Source organism: Crassostrea angulata, chromosome 10 (assembly GCF_025612915.1).
Source record: "Crassostrea angulata isolate pt1a10 chromosome 10, ASM2561291v2, whole genome shotgun sequence".
NCBI classification, from domain to species: Eukaryota; Metazoa; Mollusca; class Bivalvia; order Ostreida; family Ostreidae; genus Magallana; species Magallana angulata.
In genome coordinates, this window is record NC_069120.1 from 5,360,280 (window position 1) to 5,382,993 (window position 22,714).

Sequence of the window (22,714 nt, forward strand, 5' to 3'; positions counted from 1 at the left end):
TTTGTTACAGTTTCTACTAGATGCTTTTTTGCAGGTTTATGGCCTTATGTTGTCCACTCACTAAAAGCTACAAGTCAATTCAGTTTTATCTTCTTATCTTTCACTGAATTGACCACACATTAAGCATGCTTTGTGACATCTAAAAGACCCTTGCAAGCATATCATAGTGTTGTGGACTGCCTTTAGAGTCACAGTATTCAAATTTTCTTACAAGATATCCTGGAGTTGCTTCAAGGCCTTACAATAAGAGTTGTCACATACATTAATTTAATAGTAAGGTAGTATAGCATTTAAGACTCTATTGAAAAGCCAACAAATAAATCCAACTGTAAAGCTAATGCATTTCAAGAAACTTTTTATTAGAACATAAATGCTAACATGACCTTTATCAATAGTTCAGAACTTTTGTCCTAGACCCTATCAGTTGGGTCCTAACCATGATACCTAGTAACTTGGTGATTTAATGAAAGTCAGATCTTCATCAATCAACACTTTAACCTTCCAAGTAAACCTAAGTTCCACATTGCAGCCAAACCATATCAAAGTTATACAGCATACAAAGTCCAAACATCCTCAACTACTCACCAGGCATCGTAGTGGTCCCCAGTGGTAAATAAAACCCAACACCTGTAGAAATTGTCACATTCTGTGTAGAAGACCTGATCCCGTTCCCTCAGCAGCTGATTAGCTGCCTCACATGTGTGTGTGTCTCAGACAATTCCTCCCAAACAACATGTCATTACAGAGAACCCAGAACAGCTTAGCCAGCACATCTCTACACAAACACTGCTCGGTACTACATGTTAGTAGTTCCACTGTACAACAGCTGCCTCCCCAACACACAACTCCAAGAATGCAGCCAAGTAAACACTGGCAAGGTACAACAATCAAAGACAGTTTCACTTGATAACTTATTTAATCATCTAAATTTCTTCAAATCCACACCATCAACAGTTCACATTGGGAAAATATAAACAACAACAAATTTTTCTGTTTCTGTTTTTTAAACATCTTTAAACTAATGAAAATACCGATAAGAAAAACTCTGAAAGAACTACAATAACAAGTAACTAAAATTGTGATTTTATTTCATTTTTAAGGCATAAATTAAAATTAGAAATACTCATAATATTATGGTGTGTATAATTGTTGTGTTCCTTCCTTGTCAAGGGCACTCTAGACACGTTCCTGGTGTCTATTATTTCTGATCTCTAAGGTCACACCGACAGGTTTTGGGGGTAAAAGGTAATTAATTAAATGCGACTTTTGGCACAAAAGTCAGACCCAACTCAGATGATTGGTAAATACAAAGAATCAAATTAATGATTACTGACAGATATCTATGTATACCTAGAGAAGGAGGCATTAGACTCCTCCTTTAAAAATCATTTATTAATTAAATTTGATGGACATAGATTTACCATACTTTTGATCTTCAATAAAATAAATAAATTTTTACAGATTATTGTCCTGACCCATAAAAATTCTTCCCTGGATTAATAAAGATAAATCTTTGATCGCTTTTTAGCCAACTTTTTGGCTAAAACATAAAAAGTCAATCAACAGCAGGACCATTACGTGAACGTCATCTACCTGACTGTTCATAGGGATCTCAGAGAGTACCCGGTAGTTTTGTTTAACAAATAATTTATTATACAAAATAAAAACATCTTCCTAGACTAGATTTTTATTTTGTTAGAATATTAACAAAATTTATCACATACTGACTTGCTCTGATAAAATGAATCTGTAAAGCATTTTTAAAACAGAATAAGTTCTCTTCAAAATTTAACAACCTTCAAAAGCAATATTACTCCAACAATAATTTTTTTTAAAGATTTGAACTATTTGGGCACATTGGACTTCCATGGTCCCAATATATAAACTTGCAATAGGACCATTGTATTTCATTGTATGAACTTTTGATTTAATTTCATGACATAAAAAAATATTATAAACCCTGTTTTCCTTCAAGAAAGACAACTCTTCAAACTCTTCAAACTATACTTTGTGAATTTTTAACCCAATTTAATATGGAAATTCATACATCTTTCTTAGCAAAGCTTTTGCATAAAAATCTTTTAAGGACAGATATATACACAAGATAAACTGACCCAATAAACTTTAAATTAAAGTGTAAAATAACTCCAGACTGCCAAGATGAGTGCTCCAAGACAAAACACAGACAACAGATCCAGGCCACAAGGACAGCCGCCAATCAGTGAGCAGGGAATCCCCAATACTGTAAACAATGGTCAGATGGACAAACAAAAGCTATACACAAACCAAGCTCACATACACACTGCACCCCCATTACATATTCGAAACAAGCATTATTCCAAAAAATATCATCACTTCAAAACTTGGCGTAAGTATGCTTTTCTATTAATACCTTTGTCTTTAACAGCAAACAAAACAATTATAAATTCAAAAGTCCTGAAATCTACACATTGTGTCCTAAAAAGCAGCAAGATTTTTCGAAATTCCGTGCAGCAGTTTAAGACTGACAAACTGATGGACGGCCAAAAACATTATACCCCTCACAACTTGTTGCATAGGGTATAATTTCATTGATACAAAATTGTCTATTGTTTTAATTGGTTGATAGGCAGAGGACATTCTATTCTAGAATCAGATTCAAGAGCATACTGATTTTTCTCGGACATTATAGGTATAGCTATTTTAATTTCACAAAACAAAACAAACAGAGAAGCAAAAGGAATTAAATTTGACCGTGAATGGACTAGGCCTTGTGTGAATCTTAGCCATAACCATTTATCTCCTCAATCAATGTTCGTTAACAGTTATATATTGTAAAAAAAAAAATGAAAAAAATCTTTGTGTATCCAAATACAGATATTTTTTTTTTCTTTGTGCCTAAATTATGTTTTTATTAAGTTATTAGGTGTGTTTTAGCGTAAGTCGGTTAGTTTGAGTACATATAAAAAGTAGTCACCTAGCAAGATTATTCATGCGCTTCTTTGACCTCTTGACCCAGGCTGGTGTTATATATATAAATTGTATAACAATCAGGAATGAAAGATCATAATCAAAAATATATTTAATAATGTAAAATTTGGGGGGTTTTTTCCACCTGTTTTTGAAACAAAATCCTCTTTCTATACTTGTCTCTGTAATCTAACTGATACATGGTACATGATCAAATCTTCCATAAAGCCCCTCTGGCTATATGGGATTTATTCACATGACCAACCTGTATTTATATCCCGATATATACATCAAAAATTGATACCTTATTTGTTAAATATATGCGGTAATTTTTAACCCTCTCCTAAAATATATAGGTAGGAGATATCTCTAGTAAAGTACTTCTTTTTTTATATCCTGTGCATTGTGCAGCAATACAAACAGGTTTGTATTATTACTAATTTCTACTACAGTGTGTTCATTCATTAAATAAATAAACACTTGAATCAAAGGATATGATTTAAATGCCTTTAAGACTGATTAATATTACTTTAAATAAATGTTCATTGAAAACTTTAAAAAAATCCACAAGCACCGAAAAAATGGATCACTGTGGATGGATAAGTAGATGGCAGGGGTCATGTCTCTTTTTACCCGGTATTGGTGGAAATATGGTCAAAAATGTGGAAAAGTTGCCTACCTTTGAAATATCATACAAGTACCAGGTGTCTAGCTTAAACATTTCTCAATGCACAGTCTACAAAACATGAAAACAGTTCATAAGATAGAGCAGGCAACATAATAACTACATTAAATGCGATAGTCACAGAAATATCAAATATACAGAAGAAATATAGGCAACATAATGCATGTAGTCATCTTTGGAAATATAAAGAAATGGGAGACTGTCTTATTTATATAATATTTAAATTCAATAAAACCCATTTTTCTTCCTCTGTTGTTAAAGAAGAATTATCTGTTACAAAAGCTACATCCCTAAAAATTTGAAAGTTTGTCTGCATAAAGTAATATGTTTCATTCAAATTCTTTGTTTTCTATTTTCAAGTGACTATATAATGCCAAAATAAGTTTTGAAGATGTACTTCAGATGTCATAACAGAGACTTGCATCTGAAATTCTTTACAAATCCTTAACATCCCCAACAAGAGAAGAAGTGCAGTTTGTATGTAAAAATGGTGATTCTCTATTGGCATACAGAAATTTCTCCATATGAATTATATACATGTATGGTTGATAGCATGTTTTATAGAATGTATAAAGCAAGTAAAGTAAGAGCATCAACAGTAAAATCATTCAAATGTCTGAACATTTTTGTGGTGTAGATTATTATTCCAGTGTATGTGATGAAATTAAGTTAAGGTGGTATGGGACACCTGTCAATATTAATGTGGATTATAGTAAATTATAATTAAAATACTTATATTGGTTTAGAATTTTTAAATTTTACAATATTTAACCAAAAAATATGTTTAAAAATTTTTTGAAGGATTCAAACTCATGAAATACATATTCATAGTAAACACTATAACCAACTGTGCTACGCTATTAGTTATCAATTTTGGGAAAGAAACTATTTATCAAAGTACACTTGATTTTATTGTTTATTTTGATAAATAGTATGTCACAATATGGAGGTGTCCCATACTACCTTAATCAGTCCATAAATAACTTGAGATTTTGTACCCTATAAATTCTAAATAATTTATATGATAGAAACTGTAGCTGTACCTTATGTCAATGCAAATGTTACCAAAAAGCCACATTATAGATTTCTTGCTTCTTGTTACTAATAAAAGACCATTTTGCAAATCTTTCTCTAGATGATTTATATTTTGAGACAGGCAAATTCCTCTCAAATGCATATTATCATTCGGATATCCACTGAAGTTTTGCCTTACAGGCAATTATCCAGAACTAAGTTACATTAGCAAGGGACTGTCCCAAAATTTGCCAAGGACTTGAGTTACAATAACTTTAAATGAAAGTAATCGTGTCAAAGACTACAAAATTGCATTCCACATGGAACTAACCATTAAAGCCAGAAAGAGGAATCTAGATTTTGAAACAGGATTCAGTAGTTATTATGAAGACAATAGAGCCTTTCACGATTTTAAACTGTGGTACTGCTCTCCTGTAGGGCAAATTGATATATTTTAGCAAAGTTTTACTATAGATAATTAATTTAAATGATGTAGATTAAACAATTGACATTACGCCATATTTCAAAAATGTTTGTCAATCTGCCCTGCAAACAAGCAAAACAGCCATTACCATGAACGGGTCAGGGTCTATAGCATGTAGCATGGAATTAGGCTAATATGAGAATAAGATAATTTAATTAAACGCATGGGTTGGCATTTCAGCACCACTACTTTTCATTGAGCTTACAAAAACAAAAAATGAGGATGACACATTTCTAAAACATGACAGACTAGGTGGGTGCAATGTTCTCATGATATGGGTATAATCTTATTATCATATCATGATTCAATGTTTTTTATCTTGCCAAAAAAGTTTGCTTTTCTTCAGACACTTACTTACGAGTGTTCGGTTAGAAATATAGAATAGAAATAAATTCTAGCTGACAAAACCTCTTATTCATTAGCTTACATCATGACTGAATGTCAACTGCCTTGAGTAATCACCTATTACAACTTTCAACCAGTCCCGGAAATGCAAGTGTTTTTTTCTGCCGCCATTCGGGTATCCCGGATGTGACAAGTGACGTAATAAGATAAATAATATAGGAAAGGTAAAAAGATTCAAATTAAATTGAATGGAAAATAAAACTTATGTTGAACACATATCAAGTGATTTGTATGTAATTTAACATCTCTCGTTCTAGGCTATTCTGTGCGTACCTCAGATTGACTAACTTCCGGTTTAAAAGAGTAAAGTTGAAAACCGAAAACCGAAAGGGACAAAATGAGATGATAACGTGAATTAAGTTATTAACACACCAAGTAAGAATAATTATTGTAAAATTACTAAGTGTTTAATCTACATGCATGTTTATTTGATTCAAATATATGTCCAATCATATTTTTGTGTAATGTTGAAACCGGCAGAATATTGGGACATCTTAACTTCTCAAGGGGTTACTGTCGTATCGCCCCAAAGCCAAAGCGCCCCATGCACGAGCGCCCCAAATTTTTTTTGGAGCGCCCCAAATGTATTCACGAGCGCCCCAAATGTATTCACGAGCGCCCCAAAGTAAAATTATCATTATACCTTACGTCTTGGAAAATATGCACGAGCGCCCCAAATTGGATTTTCCAATATTGTACTAAAATCGGGATCTTTTTCACGAGCGCCCCAAAATGGTTTTCCTGATTATGTCTTTCTGCATAGAATCTTGTTGTATCATTACACCTTACGTCTTGAATAATTTGCCCAAGCGCCCCAAAATTGGATTTTCCAATATTGTACTAAAATCGGGATCGTTTCCACGAGCGCCCCAAAATAACTTTTAACTTTGCTCTCAAATCAGCATTCTATGTTGCTATAAAGTTAATATTTAACTACATGTGTAATAAATATTTGAAACCCGATTTTGCTTTAAAATGTATGTTGGAAAATCTCACTTTTACGTTAAATAAGCATCATTTACACGAACGCCCCCCAAATGAGATTATTCTATTTTGAACTAAAATTAACGTTGGTGTGTGAGTCCCCAAGTTTGGATTAATTTCACGAGCGCCCCAAAATTGTTTTTTATATTAGTCCCCATTAATATTCGATGGAATCTCATTAAACTTACACATTATTATTCCGAGCACCCCAAAATACAGACCTCAATTTTTTTTTATTTCGAGCGCACCAATTCTGTTGAATTGTACAAAGTATTCTTGTTTTTGAAGGAAATTTTTAATAATTTCAGATATAATCCAACACAATTGTTCTTCTACTCTCAAATTTTCCGCGCAAACCTCTAAATGTGTTTTTTAAGCTTACATTTACAGTCAATCATTATTTATAAGAAAAAAAAAACAATGCGTAATATGTGTATTATATATGTTATAATTGTATTTGCAGTGATATATAGGGCCAATGGGACGGGTGTGTCATTATTTATTTTGTATTACATATACCGTATGTGTTATTAGCTTCCGAAGACAACTGACGATGATGTAATAGAAGGGGATATTCGGAAACATTAAAAGGTGTCAAGGGAGGGGGTATCCTGTCACGGTATCAGGAGAAAACATACCCAGACACACGGGAGACGTTGGCTTCGTCGCGTACCCCTTTGATTAGATCACTTAGATGTGTGTACACAATGTACTAGTAATCACTGTGTGTATTGTATGTATACATGATTGTGTTCGGTATTTTGTAGAAACTATATCAATAATGAACTAAAACACACCAAAAGGAAACGTGATATTTATAAAGGAAGCAATAAACAGACCTGTTTACAAATATTGGCATATATTCATTAAATTAATTATTATTAAACAAGAAAATCTAATTACACGGAAAATTATGATCTAAGTTTGTTCTTATGATTCGAATTTCGTAATAAGTATCATGTTAAAAGGTATGCATAGTAGTAGGTTCTTCAAATTGTCCTCATTTGTAAATTCATTAATTTGGCGTGAACACCAAGAAACATTTATATAAAGATTCTGTTTATATCTGTATATATGAACATTTGTTAACTTAAAATATTACGGTAATTCAATATTACAACCCCCCCCCCCCCCACCCCCCACTAAAGAAACCTCACCGAACAGGGGAAAATGTTAATGTAAACTCAGGTATATTAAAGATCCGAACATTATTGATTCTGTTGTTAAATTGGTTGCAAAAGTTTCCTAGAATTACATATTAGTATGACCGTGCTAAATAAAATTAAAATAAATTTTAAAAAAAATATACATCAAATAAATAAATTAATGTTTTGTTAAGTAGAGAGAGAAAATAAATGAGAATATTCACTTACCTTTTTCTTGCAATCGTACGAATGTCAACGAAGGAATAACACCCAACACCCTGGATTGACAATATGTGACGTAATGGGGGGGGGGGGGGGGCGTTGGAAGGTCATTTGGGTAGATAATTGTCATATTGTTTGATTGATATTGTTTGATGAATATCAATTTCAGTGCTCATGCTTTGATCTTTGTATAAAAAAACAGTTTACGGAAATATTTGTCATCGCTTTATATCAGCATTCTTATTTTTTGTATAGCTCCGAAATTAAAAAAAAAAAAAAAAAAAAAAAAAAACCTTAATAGCTTATGACTCGAAAACTACATTTTGAAATATAATAATAGACAGCGAAACTTAAAAAAAACCAAAAAAAAAACCAAAAACAAAAAAAACAAAAACAAAAACAAAAAACAAGCAAGAAAAGCAATTTGTGTAGCACTTGGAAAAAAAGTCATTTTACATTCATAATATTTCAGAACGAAACTTATTTTGGGGCGGTCATAAAAAAAACCAAAATAAAAAAAACCCAAAACAACGACATGATTTACCATTCGGAGCATTTGGAAATTTTGCTCATTACATTCCAATTATTACTTTGGGGCGACAGTACGTGAAAAAATTTAATCATGAAAAAAAAAAACATTTGGGGCGCTCGTGACATACACGTGAAAAAATTTAAGATTTGGGGCGCTCGTGACATACACTTGGGGCGCTCGTGAATTGTACTTGGGGCGCACCAAGAAAAATTTGAGGCGCTCGTGCTTGGGGCGCTTTGGTTTTGGGGCGAAGTGACCAGCACCCCTTCTCAAGACCCGTTGAAGAAATAGGCTGTGTGAAGGCAGATTCACAAAAATGATGCTGGCAGGAGAGAAATAGCTTCAGTTTTTATTGTTATTATGAAAAAAAACCCAGTTGATTTATCCTCTAGGCGATTGAAGTTTTGCACTATATGTAAACTTTGATTTCCTTCTGAATCCTCAAATAAGATTCATTTATTTCTCTTTCTGAGGTCAAAGCTAACAACAGTCACTGGATTTTATAAAACAATAAACATTGTGACCATAGGACCGAGCACAGATTTTTTGGTTTGATTTTTGTAGATAAGAGAATGAGATTTATTAACATACAGTTGTATGCTCCTGCCTATTCAAATTGTAAACTGATCCACTTCGTGGATGTAGGCTATGCCTGTCCACTTCTCAAAAGAGAATGAAATCGTAGGCTATAGTTAAATTTAATAGTAGCATGTTCAGGCTACAATTATGAAGTCATATTTCATACGTCAAACAAGTTTTGTCTTGAGAAATATCTGAGCTGTAGAAAGGTGATCTTGATAATTTTTTTATTCTCATCTAATACTTATTAAATTTCAAATTTTTATGTCGAATGAAATTTTTCCAAAATCTCAAAGGTCGGTAACGTCAATAAGGACTAGACTTGATTGAGTTAACTTTGTCGAGCAAAATTGCTGCCAATGTAATACCATTAAGCCTTGTGAAGCTTGTGAAGCAGGTTTCATCCACCTCTTACTGCACTCGGTATAAGATAAACATGTTTTTGATGTTGCTATAGTATGTGGCAATGTAAGCATAATAAATTTCTAATGAAATTTGTGGAAGGTTTAAATGATACTTTTATAAAAGGAGAATTAATAATGAACCAGACTAATGGCCCAGGCGCCCAGAATCATTATTCAGGTGCTCTACCCAATGAGCTATCTGGCTACGGTATTTGAACCAGTCTGACCATCACATTTCTGCCCCACAGATGAACAACCCAGGTTGAACCGTTCTTTTCTCTGGCAGGAGTTAACCTTTCTGAGTTCAAAGGGTTGGAGATGGCTCAAAAGTAACGAAATGGGAGGGCTCACTGAATCTCTAGTCAGGTGCTTTACCAACTAAGTTATCAGGTGCTGGAGATCAAATGCATTTGACCATCACAAAAGAGACAGTAATGTTTGCGTCTGACTTCATTTTTTTCTTGTTCCTCTTTGACATATCAACAAAGGAAAGTAACATGAAAGTCTTACACCCTTTCCTCCCCTCCCTCAGCCACCAACAAATGTTTGCTCTGTAAACTCATTTCAGTCTGTGAAGATAGCCTTAAAATATGATCTTTCATGCTGCATTATACTGGTATGTTATCTAGACAAGTATTAATGATGAATGTTGGTGATGTAGTAAGTGGGTTAAAATTAAATTTATGATGTGTACACTATACACTTTCCATCTCTTCTTGATCTCATTTTCAAAAGAAAAACTCTGAGTTTTACTACTTGCTACTAAGTACCGGTATTGATTGTGATTAAACCAAATGAAAAAAATATAACTTTTACTTGATGTTTACATTATCTGTAACACAGTAAATATTGATTTGTTATATCCCATTATGGGCCAAGCCATTGGGTTAGCATAGTAATGTTATTATACCCCCGCTCCGAAGGAGAGGGGGTATACTGTTTTACCCTTGTGTGTCTGTCTGTCCGTCCGTCTGTCCGTCTGTCTGTCTGTCTGTCTGTCCGTTTGTCTGTCCGTCCGTAACAAAAATTTCTGTCGCATTTATCTCAGCAACTATTTATCGCAGATGCTTGAAATTTTAACACAGTGTTTGTTAAGGCATGCCATATCGTGGGATATATTTTTGTACCAATCGGACGTCAACTTCCTGTTAAATGACGACTTTGCTTATTTTTTAACCAAAATTTTCAAACAAATTTTCGTCAAAGATTTCTCAGCAACTGTTTATCGCAGATGCTTGAAATTTTAACACAGTGTTTGTTAAGGCATGCCATATCGTGGGATGTATTTTTGTACCAATCAAACGTCAACTTCCTGTTAAATGACGACTTCGTTTATTTTTAGCCAAAATTTTCAAACAAATTTCCGTCAAAGAATTCTCAGCAGCTATTTATCGCAGATGCTTGAAATTTTAACACACTATTTGTTTAGGCATGCCATATTGTGGGATATATTTTTGTATCAACCGGACGTCAACTTCCTGTTAAATGACGACTTTGCTTATTTTTTAACCAAAATTTTCAAACAAATTTTCGTCAAAGATTTCTCAGCAACTATTTATCGCAGATGCTTGAAATTTTTACACAGTATTTGTATAGGCATGCCATATCGTGGGATATATTTCTGTACCAATCGGGTGTCAACTTCCTGTTAAATGACGACTTTGTTTATTTTTAGCCAAAATTTTCAAACAAATTTTTGTCAAAGATTTCTCAGCAGCTATTTTTCGCAGTTGCTTGAAATTTTAACACACTATTTGTTTAGGCATGCCATATCGTGGGATATATTTTTGTATCTATCGGACGTCAACATCCTGTTAAATAATGACTTTGTTTATTTTTTGCCAAAATTTTCAAACAAATTTTCGTCAAAGATTTCTCAGCAGCTATTTATCGGAGATGCTTGAAATTTTTACACAGTGTTTGTTAAGGCATGCCATATTGTGGGATATATTTTTGTACCAATTGGACGTCATCTTCCTGTTAAATGAGTACTTTGTTTATTTTAGCCAAAATTTTCAAACAAATTTTCCTCTAAGATTTCTCAGCAGCTGTTTATCGCAGATGCTTGAAATTTTAACACACTATTTGTTTAAGCATGCCATATTGTTGGATATATTTCTGTACCAATTGGATGCCAGCTTTCTGTTAAATGTCGACTTTGCTTATTTTGCATATTCACATCAGAGCGGGGGTATCACTAGTGAGCATTGGCTCACAGATATCTTGTTTAATTTTAGAAAAACATCTCAATTAAATAGAATATCAGACACTTGTCCCACTAGTGTTCAACATTTCCTTGATTTGATTTGTTGGGTTTTGTTCCTTAGAACTGAGTTTATTCATTAAAAAACATAACAAAGCATAAAAAGTAAGAATGGGAAAACCCTGATAAGTACAGAAAGAAAATACTTAAAATGTCCCAGGAATTCCTAGATTAGTCACATTAATGTAACAAAAGAAAGGAAATGATTAATACAGGGTCAAATATTTGAACCATCGTTAGAATTTTAAACATGCTTTATAAAGCATGTTTCAGTCACTTGAAATGTTGTTATGCAAATTGGTTTTTGGTTTTTTTTTACAATGAATTTATGCCTGCTAAGGTATAGGACACCTTCAATATTAATGAGGATAAAAGTCCAAAAATTATTTTTAAAATTTTTTTGAAAGATAAAAATTATAAAAGCCCCAGCTGGATTTGAACCCATGACTTACAGGTTTGTACTAAATGCTCTAACCCATTGCGCTATGCTGTTAGGTAACAATTTTTGAAAAGAAGAACAATTATGAATTTATACTTGATTTTGTTGTTTATTTTAATCGGAAGTATGTCATAATATGGAGGTGTCCCATACCACCTTAAATCAATGTAACTATTGTGCAGTGACTTTCCCCTGAGTTTTGGATGTTGGTGATGAAAAAGTTTTAGAAAATGAAATAAGAGAGTGAGATAAATGCTAAATTTGCTATATACCCCAACTTGATGTTTTTGACAAAAACAGTTTGTAAGAATAGAAATTGTATACCTGGTACTTGTATTTAAAAGAAAAAGTACACTTCTAGGGTTTTATCAAAGTAATATTATTTACAAACACAAAACAGGAAGCAATGACAAATATCATGGCTGTGTTTACTTATGTTGATAAGGATATCTGGTTACAATCAGGTTAAAACAGATTTTGCATAAAGAAAAAAAATAAGGAAGTACGGAGTTATGCTGTTAAAGTGTTTGTAGTAGAAGGAGGAGTCTGATAGGCTGTAAGGTGCTCTGTGATTTGACAAAGTGTGCTGCCGAATCTTCCAACATCAAACAAATTATTGGATCCAAGTAGATAAACATTACTTGACTTGGTCAAGTAGAGAGAAATGTCTTAGACAAATTATTGATTGTAATGGTGTTTGTTTACATTTTTGATAAATCCTTGGTCATTACTTTTTATATTGGTAATTATAAGCATGATATCAACATTTGGTTGATGGATTATGTAATAGTGATAATTGATTGTTTTTAAGTATCAATGAGAATAGGTCCTATTCTTTCTTGGTTTTAAAAAAGATGTTTTGTCAGATGAATATCTATCTAAATATTGCATATACCTTAGATGTTTTATTTTAAATAATCTCTTGTACAGTAATAATGCTGAATGTTTTTCTGCATTATAAATTAATGGTCTGTTTGTAAAATCAATAACCAGCATTAGCAAACATAAAAGAAACATATCTTGTATGCTGGTAGTTAATGTGTGAGGCGTATTAAGGCACTGTGAGAAGTTCAATCATTGATGGTGGTTTTGTGGTGATGTTTTTTACAGACTGATTGAGGATGTCGGTTGACGGAGGAGACAGCAAGAAAAACGTCAAGAAGACCCCGAATGACTTCATATTTGGAAAAGTCATCGGTGAAGGATCTTACTCAACAGTAAGTCTTAGGTGTTCTGTCTAATCAATATTATAACAACTTGTTAAACTTTTTGCAGGACTTCCCTTACAGTGAGTAGAGAGTAGACTGTGTGGGTGCTGCTCCTGTCCATCTGTCTGTAGACTTAGTGTCCCATCACTATTTTATATGGTGCTACTTTATGCTATTTTTTGTGTTGGATGGCCATGGATTGTGTACATGTAGTTCATAGGTCTCTCGATATACTGCTTTCAGAATTAGACATACCGGTACATTATAATGTTTTCTCAAAATATTTGCAGAACTTATAGATTATTTTATTTATTACCTTTTGATATTTTTTAGGTATATTTGGCAAAAGAAGTAGATAGCAGTACAGAATATGCCAGTAAGTAGTCATCAAATGGAGTGAATGCAAACTTAATAAGAATTGTTGTGGTAAATAAATCAGAATTCATGTTATTTATTATCATCCTGTTCTTAACACTATACAGGAGCATGTTTTTGTTTTACAATATATTTTGTAAATATATTGTGTTACATGTATATAAATTGTAGTCAAGGTGCTGGAGAAGCGACACATCATGCGGGAGAGGAAGACGCAGTATGTGATGAGGGAGAAGGAGGTATTGATGAAGCTGAACCACCCCTTCTTCATCCGTCTCTTCTACACCTTCCAGGACACAGACAGACTCTGTAAGATACCACTCCGCCTCAGGCTAAACAAGACTCATGTCTGACATAATCTTATCAGTCCAAACCAGACTCATGTCTGACACAACCTTATCAAGTTCAAACCAGGCTCTTGTCTGATACAACCTACCGGTTATTAATGAAAACCAGACTCATGTTTGACACAACCTGATCAGTCCAAGCCGGCTCATGTCTGAACCAATTTTATCAGTCCAAGCCATGCTCATTTCTGGCACAACCTTATAAGTCCAAACCAGACTTGTGTCTGACACAACCATATCAGTCCAAACCAGGCTCATGTCTGACACAACCTAATTAGTAAAAAAACAGACTCATGTCTGACACAGCCTCATCAGTCCAAGCGGGCTCATGTCTGACACAATTTTATCGGTCCAAACCAGGCTCATGTCTGACACATCTGTACTAGGCTAAGCCATGCTCATATCTGACACGACCTTATAAGTCCAAATCAGGCTCGTGTCTGACATAACCTGATCAGTCAAAGCTAGGCTTATATTTGACACAGCCTTATCAGTCCAAATCAGGCTCGTGTCTGACAGTTTGGCACAACCTAATCAAAACAAACCAGGCTTATGTCTGACAAAACTATTTCAGTCCAAACCAGTGTCGGACACAACCATATCTGTCTTAGCACCCAAGCCAAGCTCAAGTCTGACACAGTCTTATTAGTTAAAACAAAACTCATGTCTGACAAAACCTTACAAATCCAAAGCTAGCTCATGTCTGACACAACATTGTCAGTCCAAATCTGGCTCGTGTCTGGCTCGAACAATGTATAATCAGTACATATAACTTGCAGTGGAAAGGTTGTTCTGTTGTGACCCAGGAGGGAATTTTTAAAAATAGGTATTTGAAACTGGTAGAGAATTCAAAGTACATCAATAACCTTGCAAGCAGTAAAAAAAGTCACCTGTATAAATCTTACACCTGTAAAAATGTGTGCCTTACGTATGTATACTTATTGTAGAATGTCTATAAAAAATTTAAAGTTCCTTACAATCTTCTTCCGGTAGATTTTGTGTTGAGTTATGCAAGGAGAGGAGAGCTATTGGATTACATCCACAGGTTGTCCTCTTTTGATGAACCATGCACAAAGTGGTACACAGCAGAGATTGTTGCAGCATTAGAATACCTACACTCCAAAGGAATCATACACAGGTTAGTGCAAATGTCTCATCATTCCAAACCTTTATTCTTGTACTAGTGTTTCATGCAGTAATTTAGCAAGTTCACACTGTCAGTTTTATTTTTTTGTTCCAACATTTCAGAGATTTAAAACCAGAGAACATTCTTCTTAATGATGAAATGCACATACAGATAACCGACTTTGGCAGTGCTAAGATCCTGAAGGATGTCAAAGGAGAAGAAGGTTGGGACAGTTTCTATTAACAACACAGAACATCATTTAAGAAATAAACAGCAATTTAAAAAGTTCACCGGGATATGAACTTGGTTGGTCACGTTATCAAATCCTTTGAAGCCCTAAGGGCTTCTCAGTAGATTTAATAACGTACCAACCAGCTTCATATCCCGGTGAACTTTTTAACATTGCTGTTACTTATATTTACGTTTGAAAAAGACAAATATTTCAGAACTGTTATTATTACCGAGATTTTATGTTTAAAATAATCCAAGCAACAAGCGATAAGCGCGTGCTATGAATATTGTGACGTCACAAAAAAGTTCATACAGAATTGAACGTTTTCTCTATTCTATAGGTTCATATAAGGAAATGTATTTGCAAATGTAAATATTTGAAGTTTCATAACCATTTCATGGTGTCATTACAGTACATTACATTTATAACATTGTTAAAATGATCAGCACAATTTGCCACCCCAATTTGTTTGTATTCATTAAAAGGCTTTATTGCATTTCTATGTCAATACAAATTCAATTACTTTATCACATTGTTTATCACAAATTACATTCTACAGGTATATCTTTACATAAAAAATTTCTAATGATCTAATCATGCTCTGGGTTTTGTAATACCTGGTATTATTACAATGTAAACGGTAGTTATATGTTTTGTTTGTTTTACAGAAGCCCCCGTCAGTGGGCGGACCACTTCCTTTGTAGGCACAGCTCAGTATGTGTCTCCAGAGATCCTTACAAGTAAAAAGGCTTACTACAGGTAAGGGCTACTACAGGTAAGGGCTACTACAGGTAAGGCTTACTACAGGTAAGGCTTACTACAGGTAAGGGCTACTACAGGTAAGGCTTACCACAGGTAAGGCTTACTACAGGTAAGGGCTACTACAGGTAAGGCTTACTACAGGTAAGGCTTACTACAGGTAAGGGCTACTACAGGTAAGGCTTACCACAGGTAAGGCTTACTACAGGTAAGGGCTACTACAGGTAAGGCTTACTACAGGTAAGGCTTACTACAGGTAAGGGCTACTACAGGTAAGGCTTACCACAGGTAAGGCTTACCACAGGTAAGGCTTACTACAGGTAAGGGCTACTACAGGTAAGGCTTACTACAGGTAAGGGCTACCACTCCAATTATAGGACACTTATCTCATAAACACTAGTCTTGGCGAATGGTAATACATGTATTACTTGAACAGTGTAACATTACACTCGGCAAGGGTCCCTTTAGCAGAGCATTAGCACAGTCTTAGTTTCATCTAATATTTGTTTTAAAAAGCTTTGAATAGAGCCTTTAAGCCATTTTTACAATGTAAAATGTTGATCTTTCATGGTTTGTTTTTAACAGTTCAGACCTGTGGGCATTAGGTTGTATTGTGTATCAACTGATGTCTGGACTGCCCCCGTTCAGAGGAGGGTTAGTATTTCTGTAGTCTTCTGACACTCTTACTATATCGTGTCAATGACGAAGTCAATCAATAAGGAAATGATATACAGTCTATACATTTTAGTGAAATAAGTAACCCATGTTCAATTTCTGCCACACTTGGCAATCAAAATACAAATGAATGAATCATTTCTGACAAAAACAATGGCAGTTTCCTCAATTTTTGAAAAAGACAAAGTTAAAAAATGTCTTGCTCTTTACAATGTCCTTTTTTTGGCAAGACAATTTCTATCATGTATACAACACAACTGGTAAAATAAGATAATTTATTCTTTTTCTTTTCCATTCAGACATGAATATCAGATATTCCAAAAAATAACCAAATTGGAGTATGAGTTTCCGGATGGATTTAGTGTAGTTGCACAGGACTTGGTGGAAAAACTCTTGGTGCTGGATCCAGAGCAGCGATTGGGTTGTGAGGAGATGGGCGGATTTGAGAAACTAAAATCCCATCCGTTTTATGAGGGAATTGACTTTGAACATATTCACGAGCAAAAACCCCCTCCCCTCATTCCCTTTCTTCCTGCTACCTCTACAAACCCAGAAAATATCTGGAGCAATTACAGGGTGTGTTAAATGTTCCACTCTCTTTTAATGATTTTCTGTTGCTTAATTTATAAGTTAATATACTCTTATTATCACAAAGTTAAGGTACTGTATTTTGCTTGCATAATGTTTTTTGATTGCTGATGTAAAGTTTGCTATAAGGATTCTCCAGCAAACAAGGGAACATCTGCTGTAGGTAATGAACTCTATTTACTTTTTACAGTATATCTGATTTAATAATTTGTTTTTATAGCAGCCTGGGTTTGATGATGCAAGAATGGTGGAAATAATAACTCAAACAGTGTGAGTAAGAAAAATAAAATAAAAATGTAAAATGAAAATATATACATTCCACATATTTTTTGCATGTTAAGTGTGCGTAAAGCTACTGCAGGCATAACACTGTAACACACACAGGGTATTGAAAGGTTGAATGATGAGATTTTTTATGACGTCACAAACATTGAATGCTGTTAAAGTGCAACGTCACAAGTGAAAATCATCTTCATTGTCAGTAATCTCTTATAGGTATTTAAAGCAGGCCATTAGAGATGGTCACTTACTCAATGATATCTAGTTTCTACTGACATTATTGCATTGGTTCAAACAAGGTAGATTTTCATTTGGTTATGCTTTACAGAATAACTGATGATGAGAGAAAGAAACGACTGGATGACCAGAAACAGACGAATAAATACCACAAGTTTGTGGAGAACAACCTGATTCTGAAGCAAGGATTCGTTGACAAACGCAAGGTAATCAGCCATGTCAGAAATATTATCAAAAAACATAGTCAAAATGAAATGAAATGTTATACTGATGAATTAGACAGATATTCTGTGAATTATCTGGGAGTTCTGTTTGTTCTGTGTAGGGACTATTTGCCCGCAAAAGAATGTTGCTATTAACGGAGGGACCCCACTTGTACTATGTGGATCCAGTTAACCAGGTCTTAAAAGGACAAATACCATGGTAAGGCGTTTAATTAAGTTTACCAGATCCTTAAAGGACAAATACTTTGATTTGACATTTGATTCAGCTCACCAGGTTTCAAGGTGGAATGCTGCACCAAAATTTTCTTTTAAGGATTGTTAGAGTATCATTTTAGAAACATGACTCTGTTGTTTAACGAAGAAAATATACTCTCATTTATTTTACAAGAATTTTTTTTATTTTTTTAATGAGAAAGTGGCAAATGATAAAATATCTAATAGATAATGTCGGTAATGTCAATAAGACATTTTATTTTTTTTTTTTATCAAAGTTATTTACGAAAATAAAGAACATTTTTTCTTCATATCCATCAAACCTATGGATAAAATCTTGTATATAGAACTATGTTTTCGAGAAAAATATAAAACAATCATTTTTAAAAAATAAATTGAATCAAAATGGCAAATTTTTTTAAATTATTGATTATTTTCAAAATATGAACAATCTCGATTAAAAACGAATTGATTTCGATCTTAATTGCAGAAGAACTAAATTCAACATTTTCCTAATTTGCAGCTAAGAAACCATTTTAGTACAATATTATTGTTTAGGAAATTTACAAATCTTATAACAACAAAATATCCATATTTTCAGGCAAAATTGGTATTTACCCGGTATTTAAATTTTCCATCATTTGAGTCGGGATCGGTTTAATTTTGATCGGTGTGGTTCACTTTTTGAAAATTAGCAATATTTGTAAAAATTTGAGAAATCAAACTCTAGCGATCCTTAAAAAAAAAAATTTGGTGTAGCATTCCACCTTAAAGAGATACAATACCACCATACCAGATACAATACCACGGTATGGTGTCCAGGAATGTTTTATTCTGAGCTGTTCATAAATTTTCATATATTGTTGAAAACAAAATGAATTGAATAGATTTTCATTATTGATAAAAAACTTGACAACTTATATATATTTAATGAAAAAGTTGATTTCTATATGTGAATTGAATCTTTTCATAGGTCAGAAGAATTGAGACCAGAAGCAAAGAATTTTAAAACCTTTTTTGTTCATACGGTAAATATATTTAATTTACCTGATATTTATAGTGTTTTAATTTTTTCAATCTCTCAAATATTGATATTAAAAATTGTGCGCATGAAGTTAATAGATCCTTTCAGTTACTCATCGAGTCCAAAACAAGCTGTGCTGCAAAAATTTATTCAAATGCATACTCGATCGAATTGTGATATAAAGTTAAAGCACTTTTTTATATGTAGAAAATTATTTATATATATATGTGCATGAAGAGGTATAGCGCACTTAATATACGATTTGGCCTAAAATATAGCCTTTTGCAAACATCAGACATTTTCGATATTATACAATATTTGGTTTAAATATATTCAAAGAAATGCAAATTACACAATCACCATGCTCTAATAGTGTTAATTATCTTACATGACATCATTAAAATATTCAGGTTTTGTTAGGGATATATAGTAAAGTAGTATAGGATAAAACAATTGGATATTTGACTATTTGAACCACTCTAAACCAAAGACATCCGATTAAAATTAAGTTCTACAGGAATTGTAGTACATGTTTACATTGAATTAGTTTTGGTTTAACGTGGTCTTCGTACTGAAAAATTAGACAAATATTTCAATTAGTGCCTTTTCTAATACAATCATGTGTATAGCCATATATATTGAAAATGCATCTGCTGAAAATGTTTGATGCGTGGCCTAGTGGTAACGAGGAGGTCTTTTTGATTTTGTGGTCGCTGGATGGAATCCACTAAGTAGTAAAACACTTAAATGAAAACATGAACAGAATAGAGAGGTTAAGTTACATGTATCTATTCTTCTGGTTTTTAAAAAAAAAAATAATCTTGTTTAATTCAGTCTGAGTATGAGCACACCCAATATATATATAGATCTCTTCTTTAACACATGTACTCTATTTACACTTAGATCCATTGTATTTTGCTTGAACTTATCATGGTTCAGAATATCGACTACTATTATACACAGAGTTTCCCTAATTTATGACAAATCAGTTGTTACAGACACCATTATAAAATCAGTACAGTGTATATATCCAGGTTTCGAAAATCATATTGCGACAGCTAGGTACCTGAAGCTATTTTTAGTAAAAGGTACTTTCCATCCAAACACAGGTGTAGGTGAAATAATGGGAAAAGGCACTATACATCTTTTACAAAAGAATTTTATCTCAGACTTTTAGATAGAAATGCTAATTTTTTGAGAAGTTTAACTTTAAATGAGATTCATGTATCTATCTCCTTAATGAGTTAAATATTAGTTCATACATGTATGTTATTAAAATGAGCTTATCCTGCTCTATAGTACATGTATTAAAGTAATTTATTACTGAATAAGCATTTGTTGATTACAGCCAAATCGTACGTACTATCTGGAGGACCGAGAGTCTCGATCTGAGGAATGGGTCGCCAAAATCTCAGAGGTGTGGCAGCAATACTATGGCAACAGAAACAACAAGAAGTGATTGACGGATTAATCCAGCCACTCGCAAGAGGACGTGGTTTATATTGACAAGTTATTTCATTGGATGTGTTTTATCCGGATATTGTAATTGATATGTCCCAAGAACTGACCACTGCCAACAAGTGCCCCCTCAGTGTGTGGGAGGAGTGTAGTGTGGGACACAAGACACAAAGAGTGGACCTGCAGCAGTCCTCCATCTGTAGACCTGTAGCAGTCCCCTGTAGCCAAACAACTAGGAGCCAGACAGATACTTTCTCCCCAATGAGGACAAATATACTCATTCCAGGGTATTGAGTTTTCCTGTAGATTTTTATCAGAGATTCGAGTGACTGTGTTAAGAAATGCTGGGGTAGTTGTTTTTAATATATGCATGAATTACATATGTCTATCATTTATTTATTGATCAATATAAAGTACTAATGAACTTCGGAAAGCTTGTTAAAAGTCAATGCAACTTTTTAAAATACCATGAATATGACCATTCTCCCAAGGATTACGGGTTGGGAATGTTGTGTTCCTATACATGTAATGCACATCAAAACTTCAATATAACCAACCCTATAGGGAATTTGCAGCGATATTGAATATTATTTATTTATGTCCCAGCAAATTCATATGGAAAATTGTCATACATTGTACTACATGAATTGTTTAATTTACTCTTCCTGTAAAACTGAATTGTCCTATTGGGAGATTGGTCTGCCCCTGTGTGCAGTTTTTTTATGCTTCTATATGGTGCAGGACCATTATCTGATACGTATCTGAAAAAGGTTGGTCCTACTGATGTACAAAGATCAGGACAACAGCCTTCCAGTATCACAGGACAACAGCCTTCCAGTATCATTGAAACAAGATAACAACAATATACCCAAACTTTCTGTAGAAAAACATTTGGTTATAATGATATTTCATGAAAATTAATAATTAAACATTCTATACATATAAACAGTTTAGGATGCTGGAACTTGTGTAGAATGAATGGAATGATATGTTTGGTTAATTGTACAGAATTACATTATGTTGAATGATGGGTATTCAGTCCTTTATTTCTTGTCAAATTGTGCGAGATGTTATGTTTTTCTGCTATGCATGAAAAACGTTGATAATGGATGCATGTTCATGTGTACACATGTATTTACAGTCTTTACAAATATTTCCATGATCTTGTTTTTTAAAAGAAAAAATTATTCTGCTTTCAAAGGAATCAAGTTTGCTTGAAAAGAAAAAAAATATTTATTGTGCATTCCCTGATATGAAAGAAATAATAATTAAAAAGAGTGTAAAAACTGGAGAAACCGCATCAAGGATAATAAATTTTGTATATAGCTTTATTCCAAAGATTCAAAGTGGGGTATTGTGTTTATTTCATTGAGCTTAAATGGTTTTGTATTAATTTTGTCATGATAACAGAGTTATGTCATGTAGAGATCTAAATTGTTAGCATGGATTGTGATCACAGATTTAATGATCAGTCTTTGATTAAGCAGTATTTATAGAAACTTCTTCAGAATTGTCGAAGATTGATCATGATTCACAGAATGGGAGGTGCACTGTTGATTCCAACAAACCAATACTGACTGAGTGAAGCCGTTGCATGATTGGTGGATGTTCTACATCATTAGAGTTTCTGTGAACTGTGTGTTAGAGAGCTTCCTAGAACTAATAACAGTTACACTGTATCTTACTGCATTATTTATTGAATTTTTCAACAACAAAAAAGAATTTATCGACTTGTTTCAATTAATATTTAAACTGTGATATTATATATGTACATGTATGAATATACTGAACTTATTTCCTCTAACAAATAAATTGTTATTAGATGTTTGTTTACATGTCATTCCTCTGAGGATTATGGTTACAG

General features: G+C 33.4%; 2 protein-coding genes across 5 annotated transcripts in view; one reads left to right on the top strand and one right to left on the bottom strand.

Annotated features, from left to right (window-relative positions):
- Window positions 1-5,708, bottom strand: part of LOC128166561 (myocardin-related transcription factor B-like) — a 31,670-nt gene extending 25,962 nt beyond the window's left edge. Inside the window, exons 1-2 of one of the 2 annotated variants that reach the window (XM_052831819.1) lie at window positions 5,595-5,708; window positions 3,629-3,685 (exon numbers count right to left, since the gene is read on the bottom strand). The gene's annotated coding sequence lies outside the window, so the exon portion shown is untranslated. Of the gene's footprint in view, window positions 1-3,628; window positions 3,686-5,559 lie in introns of both variants that reach the window. The other variant, XM_052831818.1, reaches the window with a different exon arrangement.
- On the top strand, window positions 5,684-22,677 carry LOC128166562 (3-phosphoinositide-dependent protein kinase 1-like). 3 transcript variants are annotated; one of them, XM_052831824.1, is made up of 15 exons: window positions 5,684-5,701; window positions 5,795-5,912; window positions 13,216-13,322; window positions 13,647-13,689; window positions 13,860-13,997; window positions 15,029-15,173; window positions 15,284-15,384; window positions 16,062-16,152; window positions 16,738-16,806; window positions 17,127-17,403; window positions 17,636-17,685; window positions 18,023-18,137; window positions 18,257-18,354; window positions 19,342-19,396; window positions 20,741-22,677. In XM_052831824.1, exons 3-15 carry the CDS (start codon window positions 13,227-13,229, stop codon window positions 20,849-20,851), a joined length of 1,389 nt encoding a protein of 462 aa, XP_052687784.1. In that variant the 5' UTR covers window positions 5,684-5,701; window positions 5,795-5,912; window positions 13,216-13,226; the 3' UTR covers window positions 20,852-22,677. The 3 variants fall into 3 exon arrangements, with proteins under 3 accessions (XP_052687784.1, XP_052687783.1, XP_052687785.1); XM_052831823.1 differs by lacking the exon at window positions 5,684-5,701 and having other exon boundaries at window positions 5,777-5,912; XM_052831825.1 differs by lacking the exons at window positions 5,684-5,701; window positions 5,795-5,912 and adding an exon at window positions 11,684-12,731.
- The last annotated feature ends 37 nt before the right edge of the window (window positions 22,678-22,714 follow it).

Bases quoted from the DNA above. Each gene is read 5' to 3' on its own strand.
- LOC128166562 (XM_052831824.1), top strand. From the start codon at position 13,227: ATGTCGGTTGACGGAGGAGACAGCAAGAAAAACGTCAAGAAGACCCCG. The intron at 15,385-16,061 runs GTTGGGACAGTT...TTTGTTTTACAG, and splicing joins GGATGTCAAAGGAGAAGAAG to AAGCCCCCGTCAGTGGGCGG. The intron at 16,807-17,126 runs GTTAGTATTTCT...TTTTCCATTCAG, and splicing joins CTGCCCCCGTTCAGAGGAGG to ACATGAATATCAGATATTCC.